Raw genomic sequence first — 24073 nt, 5'->3', positions numbered from 1 at the left:
AGTTTATACTCTTGCAGGATAGGAGTAACATGCAGTTTATTCTCGTACCTTAAGGAGCGTGTTTCTTTTTTTTAAGGATAGTATCTCTTTACGAACTTTCCATTAATGGGGCCAACGCACAATCCTTCCGAGTCAACCAATTTGTAAGTGCCACTTGAGTATAATTCTTGTACCATATATGGTCCATTCCATTTGACTAAGAACTTGCTTTCAGACTGACGAGAAGTAATAATGGGCCTTCTTACAATAAGAACTTGATCACCTATTTAGAAGCATCTAAGATGAACCTTCTTATTAAAAGATCGCGCTAGACGAGCTTGATAACATTCCATACTTTGTTAAGCCTCCAGTCTTTTTTCATGAAGAGCCTCCAATTTTTCAAGGCGTAACCGAGCATTTTCTTCATCAGTGAGTCTTTCTTGAATGGCAAGGCGCAATGATGGGATTTGATGCTCAACTGGAAGGACTGCTTCAACTCCATAAACAACAAAATAGCGAGTCGCTTGTATTGACGTGCGATACATAGTCCTATATGCCCAAAGAGCTTTTTCAATTCTTTCATGGCAATATCTCTTAGAGTTGGAAACAACTTTCTTCAACAAGTTGTAGAGTGTCTTGTTAAATGCTTCAGCGAGACAATTAGCAGTAGCATAATACATAAAGGAATTGCATTTCTTGAAGCCAAAAATATCATATATCTTCGTCATTAACTTGTTATCAAATGACTTATCGTTATCTGTCAATATGTATCGAGGAATACCAAAACGGAAGACAATATTGACTCAAACGAAGTTAGCGACATTCTCTTTCTTCACTTCTCTAAGATAAACAACTTCTGCCTATTTTGAGAAGTAGACAGTTGCAGTCAGGATGTACAAATATCCACCAGAGGACTTAAGCAATGGTCCAAAAACATCCAAACTCCAAGCTTCAAATGGCCATGAGGCAATAGTTGAGCGCAATACTTCTGGGAGTTGATATATAAAATTAGCATGAAATTGACAAGTTTTACATCTTTGGACGTAATCCAGACAATCTTTCACCATGTTTTACCAATAATATCCCATCCCTTTTATGTGAAAATGAAGTTTTAGCCCAGATTGATGCACTCCACATACTCCAGAATGTGATTCTTGCAAGCTTGAGTAGATTCATCTACCCCCAAACATCGTAAGAGAACTCCATCGAATGATCGCCTATAAAGTATATTTTTGTAATAAAGAAAATGAGGGGCTCATCATCGAATTTATGTCATTCTTCAAAGATTTTCTGGAAATATTCCATAACACAAATACTCAATTATTGGTTGTCGCCAATCTTCAATTTCAACCTCCGAAGTGGCGTTAACTTTTCAAAATTCTTCTTCATACTCATCTTGAGGCGGAGTTATTCATCTCTGAAAAACCACAACTTGCATTTGATCAGGCGATACGAATACAGAAGCTAAAGCTGCCAACGCATCAACCTTCTTATTTTCTTTCTAGAGACATATTGAATAGTCACCTCTCCAAGCCAACCTACCATCTTTTGAGCATAACTGCAGTATAGGAGTAACTTAGGCTTTTTTACTTCATAATTACCCAAAACTTTATTGATTACCAACTTGGAATCCCCAAAAACTTGTAGTTGCAATTGTTTCATATCAACAACCGTTTAAAGCCCAAGTAAGAGTGCTTGATATTCGACAATATTATTGGAGCAGTGTTGTGTTAGAGTGAAGGAGTACGATACAACTTCTTCATGGGAAGTGACAAACATCACTTCAACACTGACTCCTTCACGATGTCTAGCACCATCAAAATACATCTTCTAAGGTGGATGAATTTTCATTAGCATTGCGTCTTCATTAGGTAATTCATCAGATAACTCCTAATTATTCAGAATTGGATGATTGGTCAAAAAATCTGCTAGCACTTGTCCGTTTACTATCTTTTGAGATATATACATAATTTCAAATTATTGAAATTAGAGGTACCACCTTGCTAGTCGATCACTTAAGACAGGCTTGGACATGCCAAATTTAATAGGATTCGCTTTAGAGGCAAGTCGTACAACATGAGCTTGGAAGTAATGTTTTATCTTCTAAATCGAGAATACGAGTGCCAGACATAACTTCTCAATAGGTGAATACTTGATCTCGTTTTATGTCATCATCCTACTCAAGTAATACATGGCATTTTCTTTCCCTTAATTATTTTCTTGTGCCAAAAGTGCTCCTACTGATCTTTCTTATGATGCAATGTATAAAATCAGTGGTTTTCCAGGTATAGAAGCGACAAGTACTGGAGACTTCATCATATAAGACTTAATGTTCTCAAAAGCATTGGTACAAGCTTGGTCCCATTCAAAAAAGAACATTTTTCTTCATAAGGCGACTGAATGGTTAACATCTCTCAGCCAGATTTGAGATATACCTCCTAAGGTATGCTAATTTTCCCTGTAAGCTTTTTAACTCATGAATATTTTTTAGCTCAGGCATCTTCAAAATAACATCTATCTTGTCTTGGTCAATATCGATCCCTACAACAACAACAATAAACCCAGTATAATCCCATATGTGGGGTCTGGGGAGGGTAGAGTGTACGCAGACCTAACCTCCACCTTGAAAGGTAGGGCGGCTGTTTCCGAAAGACCCTCGGCTTTAAGAGAGGACATTTGAAGTAAAACCAAATCCCTAGAAGTCGAATAATAAAACCAATAAACTTTTGAAGTAACTCCAAAGGCACATTTTAAAGGGTTCATTTTAAGTTGGTATCTTCGAAGTTGTTCGAATACCATTCTTAAATCTTGTAAGTGGTCATCACTCTTCCTTGATTTCACCACTAAGTCATCAACATAACACTCAATATTTTTATGAAGCATGTCATCAAAAATATTCTACATGTCTCGTTGATAAGTAGCCCAACATTTTTAAACCAAAAGGCATTACTTTGTAGCAATCTATGCCTATAAGAGTGCGGAATACAGTACGTTCTTCATCCCTTAGTGCCATACAAATTTGATTGTATCCAGATGAACTATCCATGAAAGACATTATCTCGTATCCAGTCGTGGCATCAATCATAAGCTCAGGGATTAGAAGAGGAAATTCATCCTTAGGGTATGCATTATTAAGATCTCTAAAGTCAACACAAACTCGAATTTGGCCATTCTTCTTTCTTACAGGTACAATGCTTGAAATTCATGTAAGATATTTGGCTTCACGAATAAAACCTACTTCAATGAGCTTGTTAACTTTAATTTTGATCAAAGGAACCAATTCAGGTCCAAAGCAACGTTGAACTTGTTTAACAAGACGAGTACCTCATTTCACAACAAGATGATGGACTACAACTCTAGGGTTTAATCCTGCCATCTCTTTGTAACTCCAAGCAAATACATCCCTAAACTCCATAAGCAGCTCAATATATTACTTCTTTTCATCGTCATTCAGTGAAACACTTACATATGTAGGCTTTATATCATCATCAACCCCAAGATTTACTTCCTTCAATGTATCACCAATGTTCTTTACCCCTTCCTCGAGTTCAGGTGGCGCATCTTTAGCATCCTCATCTTCTTGAGGATCACCATTATTAAAATATATGTGATGGCATGCATGAATATCAACAAACCCATCCTCAATTATAACATATAGTGAAGTACTTTCCTCATCACAAATTGTGATGTGATTTGATGATCTCATACTTTTTTCATCTTCATCTCGCTCCCTAGTGTGAACTATGTTATAAGTTCTTGCTCTCAGGACATCTTCACATGAAATTATAAGTTTTGTTTCTCGCCTCATTCTAGAAGGAATCAAACTAGGGCAATTCTTGGGTGAATTATGCTCTTGAGCATGTACCCGTTCTTTCATTATTCTATAATTTCCTCAATGCTTGTATTTCTTCTTCATTGGTCCCAACCAATCAAACACTGATGTTTTTAGAGTTGATTCGATAAGCTGATCAAATGTAGAAACATTAGGAGTCATACCACTAAGTAGTTCAAACACAAAAGGTTTCTTGTTGAACATCATAGGTTCTTCCATAGGGGTAATGTAGTTGATGCTAATCCTTTTTATAGAGATTCAAACTGGTGATGGTTGTTTGTAACCTAAGCCTTCGCGCGATTGCTTGACAACATACCCTCTCTCTATCATCATCTTTTGAGTAGAATTTAGGCCATGATTTTTTTGTTGGGTGAAGGCCTTGGATACATGAGAACAAAGTGGTACCATCTAAAACATGCAAAGTTTACATTCACTCAATAACATGCATCCATGCACTTAAACGCATATCTCCCATCGTTATATCTAATTTGATAGCGCCAATGGCTCTCTGCCCCTCTTGGTTAAATTTCTGAATCATTAGACGACTTTCTGATAGTTCATTTATCAGGATTTCAAGTTCTTTTACAATGCAAATAGGGAGAATATTGACCCCAGATCTATCTTCCACCATGATCCTATTTACCTTATGTCCACGTACAAAACCTACCATATATAAAGGACAATTATGCAACACTTCACCCAACAAAAAATCATCATTAGTGAATGTAAACTTTGCATCACAAGTGTCCACTTCTTCAGAGTGAGACTTGATAGGGCCTTTATGTGATGGAAGTAATGATGGCAATAAGTCTTCTTCCGTTGTCTCTTCTTTATTGATGTTACAACACGAGGCCTTGGTGTCACAATGAGAAATCTTTTCATGGAACCAACTTGGCAAGAATTCTTTTAATGTCATCGGAGAATGTTGCTTTGGATAGTAATTCCCCCAACTCTTAACTTCTTCACATTCTTCTTTACCCTTTGAGTTTTATGTAGTTTATTCATCTTTTCTCTTGTCACTTGCTTACTTGGCTCTCCTTGCAAGCTTGTTTTATAATGTCTTCATCGTGTCACCAAAATCCATCCTTCATCATCAGTATAAGCACCACAAGATTGATTTTCCTCTAAAGGTTTATCTTCCCCTATTACTTTATTCATCAAAGGAACGAACAATGATGTGTTAGCATATATCGGTTGAAGTTAGAAAATTTAATCATTTTTGGTGGTGATGTGTCTAGGACATCACCACAATCATGTACTTCGACAAAGTTGTAAAGAACTATGGGATCGAGTAAACCAAAAGTGAAAGAGACATGATTTGAACTCTCCATCTCATCTTTAAGAAATATCTTTTCTACACAGATCAAGTCCATGATCTTTTCCTTAAAGAGAAAACACTTTTCAATAGGATGGCCTATCAAATGATGATATTTGTAGTAATTTGGATCATTACTTCTCCCAACGTCATCTGGATGCTTCATTTTAGGTAGTTCAAAGAGTTTTAATGTTAGAAGCTCTTCAAAAATTGTTGGAACATTTGAGTCCAAGAATGGATACTCTTTTGCCTGCATTTCCTAAAAGTCAGCTTTCTACTAGCGTTATTCTGAAAAGTCGTGGTCTTCACCCTTTGATTCTTGCTTAAATTTGTAGACACTTTCAAAGGTACGACATTAACATTCATTGACTCCTTATTTTCAAACTTGGGTGCCAATTTTCCTCATTGCCTTACCTCATTTTATCTTTTCCTTTGTGAGGCTCATAAATATGTGGTGCTTCAATTCTGCTTGCGGACATGCTCAACTCCATATCATAAGAAAGTGTGGGTAGTTTCTCAAATGATTTAGATTTAATACTCTGTAGGATATAACAAAGTCCCCAACGCATTCCTTAAATACATATTACTATTCTGGAAGCTTCATTAAACCTATCCTTACAATAAAGGCTTGCATTTCTCCACGGGTTGATGAACTCGATGACATGTTCATCTTCTCATTGACAAGTATATGTGAGTTCAACCATGCTCGCAGTACGCCTTGTGCCTTAGAAACAATTCAAAAATTCATGCTCAAGTTGTTCCCAACTATTAATAGAGCCAACCTCGAGATTCGTATACCAGTCAAAGGCATTTTCTTGTAAGGAGAGCACAAATTGTTTAACCAGATAATCTCCATATGTTCCAACATTATTGCAAGTTTCAACAAAATGGGTGATGTGTTGCTTTGGATTTACCTTTTCGTCAAATTATTGAAATTCTGGAGGTTGATAACCTGCAAACATCTTCAAAATATCAATTCTTGAAGTGTATGGCTTTGCATACGTAAATGATGACTTCGAAGACACGTCATACTTGTTGTTGATAGTTCCTATAATGAAGTCCTTCAATTGATAAATGGAAATTCCTCCTTCAGCGGATACTTGTAGTTCATCACCCACATATATTTTCTTTGTAATTGAATCTCCCTTTTCTTGTACCATGGGATATTTTTCAGATGCATGACTTTAGTCCCCCTCCATAACATTTTCAACTCTGTTCGACAACTTGACAATTCGACTATCCTAATCTTGCACATCTTTTTGTGAGACCTTTAATTGCCTTTGTCAAACCCGCCAGTTGTTCTTCAACAGTTGAGGCGTTAGTCATCATCGCTTGGATGGCTGTTATGGGTCATTGAGTAAAGCACGGATATTTCCTCGAACTGAAATTTTTTTGGAACAAGTTACGTGGAGTGACTGGGGAAGATCTAGTGATCAAGACATCATCTTCATCTTAAATAGTGTAATTCCATATGTATAAAAGACTAAGTCGAGCCAACGTCTTTTCAACAACATCAGCTATATTCTCTCCTTCTTTTAATTCATTCGGAAAAAATCTTGCACCCTTTGAAGATGGAAGATAAAAAATATGAACGAATACGGACGATACTTAAAGTGCTTTTTGTCCTAGCAAGTTTGCCCTAATCCTAGTGATGGATCCCAAACATCTCATAGTAGCATCTAGTATGTTTTCCACCTCAGAAGAAAACTTGGAATCAGTAGCCTTAGCAACAATAGTCTTGGAGTCAAACTCATTAGATGTCATTTAAGTATTCTTGAAATTTGATGATCGATGTAAATAGATGAGAGGTAGAGATGATCCCACTGGGCGTGCCAAATTTCTAAACAATAAATTTTTGAGTCAAGAAAAATAAATAATCAAGATCAAAAAATCGGAGTAACAAAGTGTAATACTTGATAATATAGTGCGTGTTACAATCTCTATGATAATTCTTGATTCTTCAAATAATATGGAATATGTTGAACTTGAATTTGATTTAGAGTCAATGGCTTGAATAACTTGATCTTGAATCTTCATCTCCAAACTTATATTTAAATTATTCGTCATGAACACTTGTATGGTTATGACGAATAATAAATATGAACAAGTACTTGATCTTGACCGTCTTGATAGTTTCCTTCGTTCTTAATTTTGAACTTGAACTTGAATTTTATTACTTAAACTTTGTAGTTTGTAGAGAATTTGCGATCTTTGATTTACAAGCTCTCTTCTTGTTCTTCAAAACTCCCCTTCCTTTTGAGAATAATGAGGACCCCTATTTATAGTTATAGGGAGTGACATGCCTGTGTGATTTGATTGGTCGGTTTGAACTGATTAATCAGATTTCTTTAGTGAAGAACTTTAATTTGATTGGTCAGAACATGTCACATATACGCGTGACATTATTTTAGTGACTCATTTAATTTGACTTAAATTGTCATATAACTTTGACATGTTGCATAATTTTAGTGACTTATTTAATTTGACTTGAATTGTCAATTAACTTTGGCACATGACATGATTCTAATGGCTTATTTAATTTGACTTGGATTGCCACATAACTTTGACACGTGGCAAAATTTTAGTGACTTATTTAATTTGACTTAGATTGCCACATAATTTCAATACGTGATATGATTTTAGTGACTTATTTTTTTGACTTGAATTGCCACATTGTTTGGACTATTTTTTTGAATTTAATATAGTACCAAATTAATGTACGAATTTAAATCAAATAATTTTAATGTTTACAAATGGCTATAAGTTTTTTGTGAATTTATAGTGTATAGCGTATAAAGTTCTTACATCCTCATGTTAAACTGACTTACAACATTAGATAATTTTATTTGACAAAGAAAGTAGTAATAACATGCTGATTAAATGTGCTCTCTCTCTCTCTCTCTATATATATATATATATATATATATATATATATATATATATATATATATATATAATCAAATCCATATACTACACTCATCAATTCATATTTTACTATCTATATATTATACTAATCAATTCATATTTTACTTATTTTTGGACATACGTCATATTGATTCTTTCAAAAATATCAAGAGTCGTTTGGCTTGATTCGGAGCACGAAAGACAAATTAATTAAAATTTGGTTTGTATTCAATGGTAGATTCAGAATATTCGCTCATGAAATTCAAAAAAATAAATATATACATGTCGCACCCAAGAATTGAACTTGCAAATTAGGGATAGTATTCACGGCCCATGTTGCACAGTCTAGTACCTTTGAGTTATCTCTCATTTTTGATTTAGGTGATTCAAAATTAATTTATATACAAAAATATAAAAAAATCTACCTTATATATACAATGTAATTTTTTTATCGAGGGGGTTCGGGTGAACCCCCTGACACCCATGTAGGTACGTCCCTGTTTGTATTCAAGCATAAAATGTTCAATTATTTAGAAAGTATTTTTCAAAAAATCAAGTTAGCTTTCTTCTACATTTTTCTTTTTTATTTGGATGCGCATACGGTAAAAATTCATTACTTTTGCTGATAAATTTTTTTGAATTTGAGACCTCCAACATAAAATTTTCAAGCCAAAATCACTGAGTCACCCCAAAAGGGCCCTCTACATTATCCTTATTGTTCAAATTTTCCTCGTTTATCCTATTCCCTACTTCCCAAATAATCATGTCCTAATTTATTAGACTTGAGGTTTCTTCTTGTCCCGTTTTTGTGTTGGGACGATCAACGCCCATGGGACTCGTAGGGGCCGTTTGGTTACCGAATAAGAGTTGAGTTATTCATCTATAAAATATTGCATAAGTTTTACCATGCTTGGTAGCATTTTTATATAAGATATAAAATTCAACACACATAATACTATGTTTGGTTAGAAAATTAGAAAACCACATAACTAATATATGTATAAGTTATGAGTCAATCTATGTATTATTTTATGCGGGGTAGAAGATGAAATAAGTTATACATGAATAAAAATATAAATTGACAACTTCATCCTTCACTCTCAATCAAATATACTCCACATTTTTTCAATATGATCCCATCCAGTTACTTTGCAGACCCACCCTTTATGGCAGCCAACTCCACTTTTTCCCCTCCATCGTCTGACAGTGATGGGGACTTCAATTACAACGTCACTTGGTATGGTAACATCCAGTACACACTTTTATATTCACGATTGGGGACTTCAATTACGCCGCTGCTTGGTATGGTAACATCCAGTACACACTTTTATATTCATGAGTGTTGCATATGCATTCCCATGGAAATAACTTCTCACGTGATCAAACATTTGGACCTTGTAAAATTTTGTGATCCAAACTTTTGATTAAAGGATATATTGACAATAAATAACTTATTTTTAAAAAATATATAATATTTATTAATTTTTAACATAGCAAACCAATAGCAAGAGAAATTATTAAGGTTATATTGGAAAAAGACAGTTTAAAATTAATTTCAACTTTTTACAGAAAAAATCAATTTTAGAAAAGAAGAGTCGCCACTTGATTTTTTAAAGAAATTAAGAAAACTTAATTTAAAATACCCTGACAGATTTAAATCTTAAAAATTCAGATAAAAAGGTATGAGATTATTATTTCCACTTTAACAAGGATTACAAAGTTTCACAAGGAACGACGTTATTATTTGAAAAATTATTTGACTAACTTTTGAAAATATTAATTTAAAAGGAAACGAAGACTTTAAAATTATTATTTTTTTAGAAAAAATGATCAAACTTAAACATTGAAAAAATAATATACATGTGTATAAAAAAAAGTAAAAGTTTATCAAATGACTAAGTAAATGTAGAAAATTATTTAAAAAGTAAATTAACATGAATTGGTTTATCTTTAGGGGAATCTAATTAAGTTAAAAAAATTAAAATTAATAACTAAGCAAACATAAGTAACATAAGTAAATAAATTATTACAACTCGAATCAATATAAATAAACAATAAATAACAAATGAAAATATGACTCGACACTTAGTTTCTGTACGTCTGGACTAAACTGTTGGGCTATTTGCGTTTTGGGCCTTAAGCACAATTTCACTGTATATCGCAGTTATATATACACTGTATATCAGACTGTATATATATTGTATACAGTGTATATAAAATTATTTTTATATATCAAATTGTATACACACAATATACCACCGGTTTGTATTATGTATCTGATGTATATCACTGTATATCAGACTATATATATACACTGTATATCAGTGTATACATCATTGTTTTCTTACCTATCGGATTGTATAGATATTGTATATTAGTGTATAAGACACTGTTTTCCACCTTTATTTCGTGTATACAACCTAATATCAATATTCAAACCAAGTATATTAGTTTCATTTTCATGTATAAACTTTTCAGCAATTCGAGCAAGATAATGAGAGATTCAAAACTCAATGATATGCAATGATGGAGTCCAAAGATGGACTTGAATTGATATCACATGCACCAAAATAAAATTACATAAACATTTACTCATTTTAAGCTAAATCAAGGAATATATCATGATATTTTAAGTTATCAAATTGATGAGCATCCTAGAAGTGACTACCAACATGCATATATGTAGACAAATAAAAGGAAAAAAGAAATATATTCAAGTAACTAAAGAACACATATTTAATATATAAGCTATACTAGCTCAAATTTTAAAGAAAGAATTAAATCAATTAGGCCATAAAGAAAAACTAAGAGCTTTCACGAAGAAATATAGATTTAATATATAAGCTATACTAGCTCAAATTTTCTAAATCATGTTAAAAGAAAAAATTAAAAATATGAAAATCTATATTGACAAAGAAAATTACTTGAAAAATAATGAACAAAACTAAGAGCTTTCATGAAATAATCCTAACAAATGATAGCTAATTAATCCTAACACATGCTAACTATAAGAAATTTTTATCATTAATCTAATTATTCATAATACATGCTAACTAAAAAATAACAAGACTACGAATCAACTAAATATAAAATATGAAATAATTAATTAAAATACAGCTGAGAATTATTTTTACCTCTTTTCGGGCAGCGAGACTGAAGACGACGAGTGGAAGGCAACTTCACCACCACCTAAGAGCTTGATGGAATTTCAATACACAAAAAAAAAAATTAAAAATTTAGACTCGAACCTTCGTGTGTTCGATGTTATAAGAACATTATTCTTAGCCTAAATTTCGACTTCAATCTCTTATTTTTCTTGAAGAAAAATAGAGATTGAAAACTAAATTTTTTTACAACTTTTAGGCTGGGGACAAGAGTCCAAAATCCTAGCCAAGTTAAGAAAAATTTTTAACTTTGGGGTAGCTAAAAAACCTCTTACTTCTTTTTTCTTCTTAATGAGAATATGAACCTTTATATAGGCTCCAAAAACTCAAATTCTTCATCAATTTTCAATGTGAGAGAAGGTTTTTTTTTAGAAAAAACTAAAAATTTTAAAAATATAAATTATAATTAAACTAACCTAACTAACATTGTATTTAGTAAAAAATAAAATCTTTTGAGATAATTTTTGAATAACCACATAAATAGTAAACAAAGATATAGTTATATAGAAATATGTATATTATATTAAAATTTATAAAATGATAAAAATAGTTAAGAATAACATGAAAATATCTTTGTTTTTATAAAAGCTAATTATTTTAGAAATGTTCAAAATTTAAAGAAGCTGGATAACTAATTTGCGTTGTGGAGGATCAAAATTGGGTGTCAACATCTGTCCCTTTCTTTGGATAGAATCGATAAAAAAGATCCTGGACAAAGAAAATTGATAAATCTAATTTTGACCGACTATATCTTATATTTTTGAAAAGAGGTTGGTATGGATTTTAGAATTATGGCTAGACCCCAAAATAACCACACATCTTTCGATAGAAATATGATTTACTGTGGTAGAAGTCATTCCTCAGCTCGTGTTCTATGAATTTGATATTCCTCTTCGGACTGTGTCCCAGTTCGCTGTTAAGAAAAGGTTCCACATTGTGTTGCATCATCTTTGATATCGTTCGCACTTTCTTTCATTTTCTTTGCATGTTGAAAATCTCTATGGATCCATTGGTAGGATAATGTTGCTCTATCGATATGATGATGATCCATTGATAGGATACTTGGCAAAATAAAAGCATGTTTATCGGTAGGACGAATAAAGATGCTCCATCTGTAGGATAATGTTGCTCCATTAATAGGATACTCGACAAGATAACTGTATGTCCATCGATACGATGAATGAAAATCCATTGGTAAGATATAAATGTTGATCTATCGGTAAGATAATGATCCATTGATAAGATACTTGGCAAAATAAGTGTATGTCCATCGGTAGGACGAATAAAGATGCTTCATCTATAGGATAATACTGCTCTATTAATAGGATACTCGACAAGATAATTGTATGTCCATCGGTAGGACGAATGAAGATTCATTAGTAGAAAATAAATACGTGACCATCCATAGGACGAATGAATATTCATTGGTAAGATATGTTGGTCCATCGATAGGACAAATGATGATCCATTGGTAGGATGATGTTGCATGTCCATCGATAGGATGAACGAAGGTGATTCATCGACAGGACATGATGCATGTCCATTGGTAGGACGAATGAAGGTGATCCATCGATAGGATATTTCGGCAAAATAACTATCTTTCAATCGGTAGGACGAATAAGATCTATAGGTAGGATATAAATGCGTGTCCATCGATAGGACGAATAAAGATCTATTGGTAGAAAATATTGGTCCATCGATAGGACGAATGATGATCTATTGGTAGGATGATGTTGCATGTCTATCAATAGGACGAATGAATGTGATCTATCGGTATGATATATATTGCTTCATTAGTAAGATAATGATCCATGACAAGTTACACTTCAAATCTTCTCTGATATTTGATGCGTCGTACGTATACCCTTCAGGTGTTTATAGCTCTTGAAAGTGCTGGTGTTTCTCTTCGATGAGATCGATATACAATGGCCCTCTCAGCAAATAATTATGCAAATGTTATCCTTTTGGATGTTTTGAATGATCCACGACTCTAATGTGATTAAATGACCCTCTTGGTAAATAAATATACAAATGTCATCCTCTTGGATGATTTGAATGATGCACGATCATTTTGGCAATGCAATATAATGAAATGGCCCTCTCGGCAATGTAATGTAATAAAATGGCCCTCTCGGCAATACAATGTAATAAAATGGCCCTCTTGACAATAATATGATGATGATCTTCTCGGCAATGATATGATAATGATAATGGCCCTCTCGGCAATAATATTACCAATTCCGGTAATATAATATGAATGACCCTCTTAGCAATGATATTACCACTTTCGATAATATAATATGAACGGCCCTCTTGACAATAATATAATGATGATGATGACCTTCTCAGCAATGATATGATGATGACTCTCTCAACAATGATATGATAATGGCCCTCTTGGCAATAAGTATGATAATGTCATCCTCTTGGATGGTTCGAATGATGCATGACCCTTTTGGTAATGCAATGAAAATGAAACGGCTCTCTTGACAAATAAATATGCAAATGTCATCCTCTTAGATGATTTGAATGATGCATGACCCTCTTGGTAATGCAATGAAATGAAATGAACCTCTTGGCAATAATATTACCACTTTCGATAATATAATATGAATGACCCTCTTGGCAATAATATGCAATGTCATCCTCTTAGATTTGAATGATGCATGACCCTCTTGGTAATGCAATGAAAATGAAATGCCCCTCTCGGCAATCCTATGTAGTGAAATAGCCCTCTCGACAATAAGTATGATAATGTCATCTTCTTGATGCTTTCACATGTTCCTTCATTTTTTCTCTTGAACAATTTGTGTTCATTGGGACTCATGTCTTTGATGGAAGTTTATGGTGGATCGCATTTTGAATCTATGTTTGCTCCATTCTAGCAGTGTTGAAGATCATTTGAAGTTGACTTCGAACTTCTGACAATTCTTGATGAAATTTTTGATATCTTCCTCAAAAATTCTGTCCCAGTTAGGATAAATGAAGATCCATTGGTGGAATATAAATGTGTATCCATCCATAGGACGAATGAAGATCTATTGGTAGGATATGTTGGTCCATCGATATGACGAATAATGATCCATTGGTAGGATGATGTTGCATGTCCATCGATAGAATGAATGAAGGTGATCCATCGACAGGATATGATGCATGTCCATTGGTAGAACAAATGAAAGTGATCCATCTGTAGGATATTTTGACAAAATAACTGTCTGTCAATCGATAGGGCGAATAAGATCTATTGATAGGATATAAATGTGTGTCCATCGATAGGATGAATGAAGATCTATTGGTAGGATATGTTGGTCCATCGATCGGACAAATGATGATCCATTGGACACCATTGCTTGTTGAAACAAAAAATATTAGGAAGGTGTGAGGATATATGATTTGCTCTTCTTCTCTTTTGCCAACGAAAAGAAGTTGGAGTTTAATTATCATCACCTTCTTCAAAGATAAATTGTAGTTACATCAATAATTGTTTTTGGTGCAATCTGATGAGGTGATTAAAATTCTGATTACGCCTCGCATTCGAGTTTTTAATCAAAATTCTAATTATGTCTTTCATTTGAGTTTTATTCTCCACTATTAGAAGTAGAAGTCTCTTAAAAACACCGCTTCTAGCAGATTTAGTTGAAAAAAAAAATATTTCAATTGATAATTTTTTAAATATTAAATCACATTAAAAATAAATGATTTTTTTTTAAATTAAAAGATTTTGCATAATCCTAAACTCAATTGCACAAAAAGTTCACGATATTATTTTTGCGTATCTCAAAATAATAAATATGAAAAAGTAACTTAATTTTTGTGGAATCTATTAATTTTTTAACAAATTCTAGCAAAAGGATTAAAGTTATTAACTTTTAAATATTTTAAGCATATTTTTTATTAAAAATAATATTTTAAAGATGTAATTTAAATTTAGACTATAGTTTAAGAATGATTTTGATCAAACAATTCACATTAAGCATGAAACAGAGAGATGAGATTTACAAGACATTATACTGGAGGTACATATATGACTTCTGCTTACTCCAGATTGGTATGGCGTGCTCTCACTGCTTCAGCACTCTGTTTCAAAATTTCACCCAATTTGAAAACAACCATCTCAAACAGCACAAACATCGCTCCTTCGTATAAGCTCCCCATCGGAAGCAACGGTCGCTCCTTCTCTCCGTCAGCGGCGTTATCATCCGCCATCGTCTGAGCCGGAATATAAGCAACAACACTCGCGTACTTCACCGAAGATCCCGAATCGGGCTGAGCTGTCAGCAACAGCACACGAGCGCCGTTGGATTTGGCCACTCCGGAGATCGCATCAACGGTGGAGAAACCACCTGGACCAGCGGAGGTGATTAGGAGATCGGAATGCCCAATTGGAGGAGTGTTCATGTCGAAGATGCAGTGAGCTGATAAACCTAGATGGAAAAGCCTCATGGATAGGGCTTTCAGCATCAATCCTTCACGGCCTACGCCGTATAGGAATACCCGGCCGTTGCGGTTAGCAGCATCTGCGATTTCTTGCACCAGCACGTCTAATGCTGTTGGGGCTTTTGTGGAGAAGACAGAGCTTATCTGATTGCAGATTTTGGAAGCTAGTAGAGCTGATTCTGTTGGGTTCGATTCGGCCATTGGACGCCAAATCTCTCGTCTCTCTCTCTCTCTGCAATTCAATAAAGAAAAAAATCTAACTCTTAACGCATTGTCTGTTTCACTTCTAAGTTGTGGCTAACGTCTCCACAGAAAAAAAAAGAATTCAATCCTATTTTAATTTTTTTTTTTGTGTATTTTAATTCAGGTATTAGATAGAAATAAATTTTCCAGATAAAATATGTAAAAAAATTGTCCTCTTTATATTAATTTCTTCATATTATTAAAAATGATTTATTTAATAAATACTTTAAAAATAAATCAACACAAATAAGTTAATACTATTATATGCCATGTATAGATAAAAGTGTTTTTTTTACCAAACAAAGATACACATTTCTTCATATTGATTAGTTTTAAAGTTTTATTAAATAAGTTATTTTTTAATAATATGTATTAATATGAAGAAATTAATATAAAGAAGGATATTTATTTTAAATAGGTTTAAAGAATGCTTATAAAAAAAATTAAAATAAAAAAATAGGCGTAATATTGTGAACCTTAGAAGAAGTGAGTGTTATAAAGAAATATAAGGGGAGATTTATGAAATTATCCTTATTTCTTTAACTATACGTATGCCATAATCCAATGAAAGCAACAATAAATAGATACAAATCGAAAAAGAAAGGGAGAAAATAAATAAAAAAAACAATAGAAGGGAGAAGTTACATAAAGGAGTGAGGGTTGAGGCGTTGGGTGGATTATCCACCGAGAAATGGAAAGGAGATAATGAATTGAAAATGGAATATCATCTATAAAACTTATTTTTTTTATTTTTGTTATAGAAGTTATTTTCTTCATTTTTAAGGAATATATTTATCCAACAAAAAAAAAATTCAAAAACATTTTGACCAACAATTAAAAAACATTTTCAGAAAACATTTTCCTTGGTACCAAACAAACACTAGTTTGATCTTTGCATTATTAAAAGGAGGGATAAATATCTTAACAGTAATAATTATTCTAGAATTTCTTTAATAAACATGTGAGTTAGCTTAAAGAAGATTTCAGTAATAACCTACTACGTCTACTAACTACTATATCCAGTGATAATTATTCGTTCTAACAAACGTTTTGCTTCGCTCTCTCTTTTAAATTTACCCTTATTACTCCAATTATTGAACTAGTAGTTGAATGAAATATTTTTACCAATAGATAACAGTTAATTCAGACAATAATACTATTAAACGTCTTTTCTGAATGAATGTACAAAAACTTTAAACACGTGTAATATGGACCTTACTCCTTAGTCACCTTATCAGCCCACAATTTTCGTCTTTCACAACCTTATCACAGAAAACTGAAGTTAAACTAGCAATTAAACATCACAGACATAAGGACAAACGACAAGATGTAGTGTACAAAAAATTGGGTTTCAGAATACTCCATTATCTAAAGCCAATGTCCGACAGAAATCTAACTGAATATGTGCCATTCGATATGCCAGAACTTTTATCATCCTGAAGGTTGATAAAAACCTTAATACACAACTTACAAGCAGAAGTTAGACGGATATAAACAAAGGGAGTATGGAAATAAAATCAAATCAGCAATGCTCATCTGGTTGATCTGAGCTACAAGGGCTGGGAAAGAGTACTATTTAGAAGTGTCCATGCTGCCTTCCTCAATCTCTATGTCCTTAACAGCACTAGTCAATGATGATGATGAATCAGACCTCCCATCCTTTTCCACAAGATCCTCATCGTCTGATGTTTCTTCAAGAGAGGAGCCCTTCCGACGGAGTTCTTTGACTCTCCGATACTCATCATAGTGTGCTCGCCTGTGCTCCTTGAAGCTCTTTCCCTTCCTTGAACCAGAATCTGTTACATTGCAGAAAAATATCAAATGCCCGACTATACTTGATTTTGCATTCAATAGACAAATCACTGAATAGAGCAACGGAACTTAACAAAATACACTCGAGAAAAGTAAAAAGGAACCCAACACAAAGAAGGGGGGCAGAATTAGAAAGTTCTCTTAAAGCAATCCGCAGATTACTGGATGAGACAATTTCCTTTGGCTGCAACGTCCAGCCAACTCAGAGGTCAATGAACCCCTCCCCTAGCCTCTCTCTCACCCAAGTCAACCCAAGTCTTCAAATTAAAGAATTGAAAACTCAAAGGGAAAAAAATGTTAGAAGGGTGGAATGAAGAAAAACTCATACTGATCCAAAAGAAGGTAGCAAGCACTTGATAACCGAAATAACTAGGCAAATAAAAAGGAGGTGAACAGAAACTGAATACACAATATAATAGCATAAAGTTTATTTTCCCTTCCTTGATTATCAATATGATCATGTACTGTCTGAGCAGTGAAGATTGTTGATGGAAAAACATAGAAAAAGAATGTCAAGACGCATATATACCTATGACAGACTCAACAAATGTGAAACTACTAGTCCTGAAGAACTCCATCAGAAATTCAACAAGAATTAGAAACATGAACCAATGTATGTTTGGGTTTTAAACTCTTGAAGATCAAACTAAACCTGCATCATCTTGGTCCATGACACCGGCTTCATCCTCAGATGACGTCCAGCCAGACCGTCGGGATTTATTCTTACTGGAAGAAGCCATCTCATTCAATGCACTGCGTATGGCTTCTGCATGTACTGCATCACCATTGCCTTCCTCAAAATTACCCCGTATAGGAGATAAAGATCCTACCACATCAACAAAATCAGAAAAGGTGAGAGGAGGAAGATATGAACTTGCATAGGTTTAGGCGATATAAGCTATCATTCAGAGACCAATATAAGCATTCCTCTCTAAATACAAATGAATGACTAGTCCATCAAAAAGCAGGACCATAGAGCTTTATCTATTAGCTACTTTACGTGGAATCTTTACGTTTTCTTTCAATATAACCATGATGAGCAAGTATCACACCAGCAGAGGAACTTCATATGGTGGATCCTTCAAGATACACTACAAACCTACTAAAACACAACATAACCCGCCTTGAATCCATACTCATGCAGTGGACACAGGACTAGACATATAGAAAACATAATGATATACCCCCGAACGTGACAATTTGATAGCCTTCACCTCCAGAATGTTGACATGGCAAAGAACATGGATACTCCCCCTTTTAGGCATGTGAGAGTGAAGAAAAATTGAAAAATCAGCTTTTTTCAACTGTTAATTGCTACATAATCATATAATATAGTTTATTTGTTCCAAATTGTGTATTTCTTCTTACTTCTTAATATACCACACATATTTTAACCCAACTTTATATTTCTTCTTTAGGTACACGAAGGTTATTTATTCCAACTTAGTGTGAATTTCTTCTTTTCCGCTCCAAATCTGTAAAAAAAACTTGACTGAAATACTATTATATTTAACCACATAAAATTGTTTTAGCCAAAACAATAAATTTTCAACTCTGTATTTTTTTATTTCATCTTCGGATGTAATGACGATTTGTTTCAACTGTGTACTTTATTTTGGAGGCTAAATTTGTAAAAAGAAATAGGTGAAACTCCATCATGTGTATCCAAATAGAAATATTTTAAAAATAGAGTTCCAAACATTTTTTCTGATAAATTTTTCCCGAAAATGATCTAAAAATATTAATGAATTTAAAAGGTAAAAACATATATTTAATATTTAAAAATATCACATGGACATAAATATCCACATGGCAGTGAGTGCGTACACCACTTTGGGCACTTTGGGCTGAGGTCGTCCAAGGGGCTGAAGGCTACCAAATAGCTAAGTATATGAACAAAAATAGTTTAGGTGTACAGAGAGTAAAAGGTGTCAAGTTCAGGGATCTCGAACTAGTAAGCCTATTTTGTAAAGTAGTTTTCTACTTTTCTTGATAATCGAGAAATCGGCAAGGGTCGGTGGTGCACAGTTTGAAACACGGTGGGTAATGGGTCTGCCCCAACTACCTTTCTCCACTTAAATACTAGGCGTTTGACTATGGCAGTGTCCAAACCTGTGACGTGCACTGAACCTACACATTATATGTTGCGCTCTTAGCCTCTTACCACTTGACCAAAGTATCTTTTAAGAAAATTGTGGTGTCCAGACCAGCTTTTGCGAACCTCGACAATTCCACGAGATGCGTGTTACCTCACACCAGCAACATGTAACAGATAACTCTGTCCATCAATGCTAAGACAAATGAAAAGAAATTGCTTAGTGCTTTTGTCTTTGTGGAGATTTGAACCTGAGACCTCATCGTTCTCAGCCCACTTCATTGACCACTAGGCTACACCCGTGGGTGCTTGACCAAAGTATTTTTTACAATTAATTTTTAATATTTTCAAAAGTTTGAAAGTTAAAAATATTGAATTTTTTAAAGATACTACAGCACATGAGACATACATTGTCGGGAATCTACTCACACTAATGGCCCTAACTCTATAATCCTAAAGTCTTACACCATGAGCATGGTAAGACCAAATCTAACATCTTATGAAAAGGACAGAAATTCCATTCAAAAGACAACTATGTAGAACAAGATCCATAACCTTAAAACTTCCAAAATGAAGATATACCGAACAATTACACCTCAATACTAAACTAGTTGGGATAGTGACTCATTTATCCATGTTTTGGCACAAGAAATTCAATTTCGTATTCTTTCTTAGAAAATGGACCCATTAACCATAGCTGGTCAAAGAAAAAGAGAAAACCCTATCTGCTTAATAAATTCAATTACATAGAGTGACTACATCATGTCTTACCAACTCATACCAAATGAGACACTTGTAAATGAAAAAGAAATGGAACTACAGAGGAGTACAGAGAAATAAAATCACGCAATTACCCTACTAGTGCCCAGTAATTCTCTTAGTTGCAGGATAGAAACTGTATGAAACTAAAGAGAATTAGACTCTAATAAAGTAAAAAATACCAGAATGTTTGTGTTTGATAAAGTCGCGGAAATCTCAATTGGAAGATCAATTTCAAGAAATTCTTAGAGCTTTTGGATAATCCAATTTTCTCGTACATAATAATATAATAAGCATTCAATACCATTATTAGAAGCATACCCTAAGGATTCAAATACCCAAACATAAGGGTATTAACTCTTATATTCCACCACTAAAAGATTATAGAAGGTTTGGCACCATATGAGAAACTTCAAAGGTGTCGAGATTTTGCGAAGAATATACATCAACTTTGACATTTGAACTTTGAGAAAAATAATCAATTACCCTGAGATAAATAACAATAAAAAGCAAATTAAACAGAAATATAAGATGCACCAGTAGCATTAAAAAAGACATTAAATTGGTATAAGCACCATGTGAAGAAACTTTTAGGATGTTTACAAAAATACTGCCAAATGATCCAAATAAGTTTAATTCTCAATAAAAAATTGATGAAGAAAGTTGACTTCTTAAAACATTTCCACCCAAATCATCACTCTCATGGAAGCTAATCAAAAAAGGGAAGAAAAGAATCAGTAAGTGCATAAAGCATCCCCCAGGGGTTTTGGTCTAGTGCCCCACAAAGGTAGAGGTAAGGTCTATGTACATCCTACCCTCCCCAGCCCCCACTTGTGGAATTATACTGGTTATGTAGTTGTTGTTGGGCTTTGATCTAGTGGCAAGAGCAAGATGTGTGATGTGTTAGGCGCTCGTCATGGGTTTGAAACCCGCCGCATACAAAGCCTAGTATTTTAGTAGAGAAGAGTACATAGTTGGGAAAATTATCTACTGAACCGTGTGCCAATAGCCCTTGGAGGATTTCTCGGTTATTAAAAAAAGGAGCAAGTGCACAAATCATCAGGGTAAGAAAAATAGAAAAAAGAAGAAAAAGAAGACTAGCAAGTGTATAAAATCAGGGTATTACATTAATCATGTTTCATCCATCTATAAGCCTACCAAGCATCAAATTCTTTAAAGAGAGACTGACTGGCATGTGAGAGGCAGAAAATGACAGCTCAGGGCTCACCAACACATTATTTGATCAATGTGTGAAGCTTGCATGAGACAAAAAAAATTAGATCTGAGACAAACGGACAGAAAAAGAAGAGTCAATTTCAAGAACATACCATCATCATCAATCATGCAGTGATATGGTGTCTTTGGTTCAGTAATTTTCTGCCTCACCGGTTTATTTGCCTCAATTTCTCCCAAATTTGCCTCATCCCACTTTACATGTCCCCTTCTACACCAACAGAAAATGTTTGAAGCAATTAAATTTGCATTGCTAACAATACTCATACCACGGGCAGACCAAAATAGGTCCAGTTTTCTCAGAAGAACAGATAAAACAACAATAAAATCATGATCAGAACACAACATTAGCACCACTAAGCACCCCAAAAATAACTAAGCTTGCAATAATATAGTCAAGGTAACTGTTTTTTTGTTTTGTGATAAAGTAAAGCTTAACTCAAGGTATTAAACATGTTATGGAGCACATATACAAGAGAAAGCATGAAAAGGTTTTGGGTCCCAAACAACACATTCAGTCTACTTACAATAAATTAATATGTGCATACAGTATTTCTTTTCTCAATCTTGTCTATGTGACATTCATTTAGAAACTGAATCTGAGTTTAAGTGAGCGCAAGATGTAAACAGAATTTGCAGAAGAGGAAAAGACATTACTTCATTTTCTCAATGTGAATCAATCCTTCGAGCAGTTGCAGTCTAACTGGTTATCCTGAACCAACAAAAGTAAAAAAAAAAAAAGAACATTTGTCAAATCTTCCTTTGATAAAAAAAAAAAAAAACAAGGGTTCATTTAAGATAATATCATGAATGGACCAAATAATAAGTTGCAGGTTCCAACAGACCAATGAGAATGTTCTACTTACCAGCCAACATTTACAATCCCTTTACACTTAAATCCCCCTCCCCTCTCACTCACTCCTCCACACATTATTTGGTTAGCAAATTGCTTAGTTTTTAATAGATTACATTATACTATTTAGTAATTGTTTTTCATTTGGAAGGTATAGGGATGATAAGCGCCCGGAGACCACATAGATTATAATAAATCAATATGCTTATTAATATGAGACAATCAACAACAACAACACAAGTAGAACCTAGGGAAGGTAGAGTGTACACACACAGAAGGTTGTTTCTGATAGAACCTGGATATTGATATTAGATAATTATAACCTAAAATCGACCATTCACTTGTTTGATTAATTGGGAGGATTTCAGTAAATGAGAAAATTTTCTCCTAAAAACAATTAACAGTATCCTAAAAAGCAGAATAACAATCATGATTTTGGGAGCCAATATCACCTGGTTAGCAAATAAGAAGGCAGATTAACTCGTAATTTTTTTTGTTTTGAAAAAAACGTAGATATGAATTTCTTCATGTGGCAGAGCATCCACAAAAAATTACAACCGAAGTCGTCTGGATTAGGTTTTTTCCTATTAAAGAGCGCATATGAGAGATTGTATAGGTAGAGAGAGAAAGAGAAAAAACCTAGAACTCGATTTCGCGGAGAAAGGGATGGGAAGGAGATCGCCGGAAATAGATGCTCAGGCCAAGTGTATAATGAACGTCGACGAACAAAAGGAACTTCAAAATGTTACTATATGAAGTTAATGGGCCGAAATAAATCAGCACAAGGATATTTTCTATCACGTAACTATTGCTGTTTTACACACCTAACTATCTTTTTTTAACACAAAATTCATTAAATTTTGAAATAGTAGCTAAAAAGGCACAAAGCTGAAAAAATGTTTAGAATATACAATTCTTTATTTTTTTTAAAAAATGTTACAAAATCAACCTAAAAACAAAGCAAATAAAGAGAGACAAGAGGAGAGATCACTGTAGAGATTTTCTCATTTTTTTCAGAAAGTGTTCCAATTGTTATTCAATATGAGGTCTTATGTTATCTGTAATAGTGTTCACAGAGATATACCGTATACAAACTGTTGTTATAATATAGCATTAATCATGAAGATCATGGGGAGGTTAAAGAGTATGAGAGTTATATCTATAATGGTGTGTGGAGTAGTGGAGTATTAACTGTACATCACGGAGAAGATTAGTGAACATTCGTATAATATTTCATAAAACACTCCCATTCATAGATAATATCCTTTGTGAAAACCATACTATGAAACAACTCTGTGAGATTTTTTTCTTAGTAGAGGTATTTGATACTTGAAAAAATAAAAAACCTCTCATCTCTTGTAGATGTAACTCTAATCTTCAAACTCCGCGTTATATTTTAATCTCTTCTAGTGAGTGTTTGAAGCTTCATCATATGGTAAGGGATTCA

The 24073-nt window shown here is 33.7% G+C and overlaps 2 protein-coding genes across 3 annotated transcripts; both read right to left on the bottom strand.

Moving 5' to 3' along the window:
• Positions 1–15150: 15150 nt before the first annotated feature.
• LOC129895260 (uncharacterized) lies at positions 15151–15903 on the bottom strand. The gene has a single exon (XM_055970942.1). The coding sequence runs from the start codon at positions 15830–15832 to the stop codon at positions 15230–15232; it is 603 nt and encodes a 200-aa protein (XP_055826917.1). The 5' UTR covers positions 15833–15903; the 3' UTR covers positions 15151–15229.
• A 1234-nt stretch (positions 15904–17137) lies between these two features.
• On the bottom strand, positions 17138–23420 carry LOC129896242 (protein phosphatase inhibitor 2). 2 transcript variants are annotated; one of them, XM_055972099.1, is made up of 5 exons: positions 23266–23420; positions 22431–22485; positions 21869–21984; positions 18339–18512; positions 17138–17670 (listed from the first exon to the last, which is right to left on the bottom strand). In XM_055972099.1, the coding sequence occupies exons 2-5, from the start codon at positions 22433–22435 to the stop codon at positions 17447–17449; spliced, it is 519 nt and encodes a 172-aa protein (XP_055828074.1). In that variant the 5' UTR covers positions 22436–22485; positions 23266–23420; the 3' UTR covers positions 17138–17446. The 2 variants fall into 2 exon arrangements, with proteins under 2 accessions (XP_055828074.1, XP_055828075.1); XM_055972100.1 differs by lacking the exon at positions 23266–23420 and adding an exon at positions 23079–23187.
• Between the last annotated feature and the right edge of the window lie 653 nt (positions 23421–24073).

Source organism: Solanum dulcamara, chromosome 7 (assembly GCF_947179165.1).
Source record: "Solanum dulcamara chromosome 7, daSolDulc1.2, whole genome shotgun sequence".
In the NCBI taxonomy this organism is placed as follows: Eukaryota; Viridiplantae; Streptophyta; class Magnoliopsida; order Solanales; family Solanaceae; genus Solanum; species Solanum dulcamara.
This window is presented reverse-complemented; position numbering and strand designations above follow the sequence as displayed.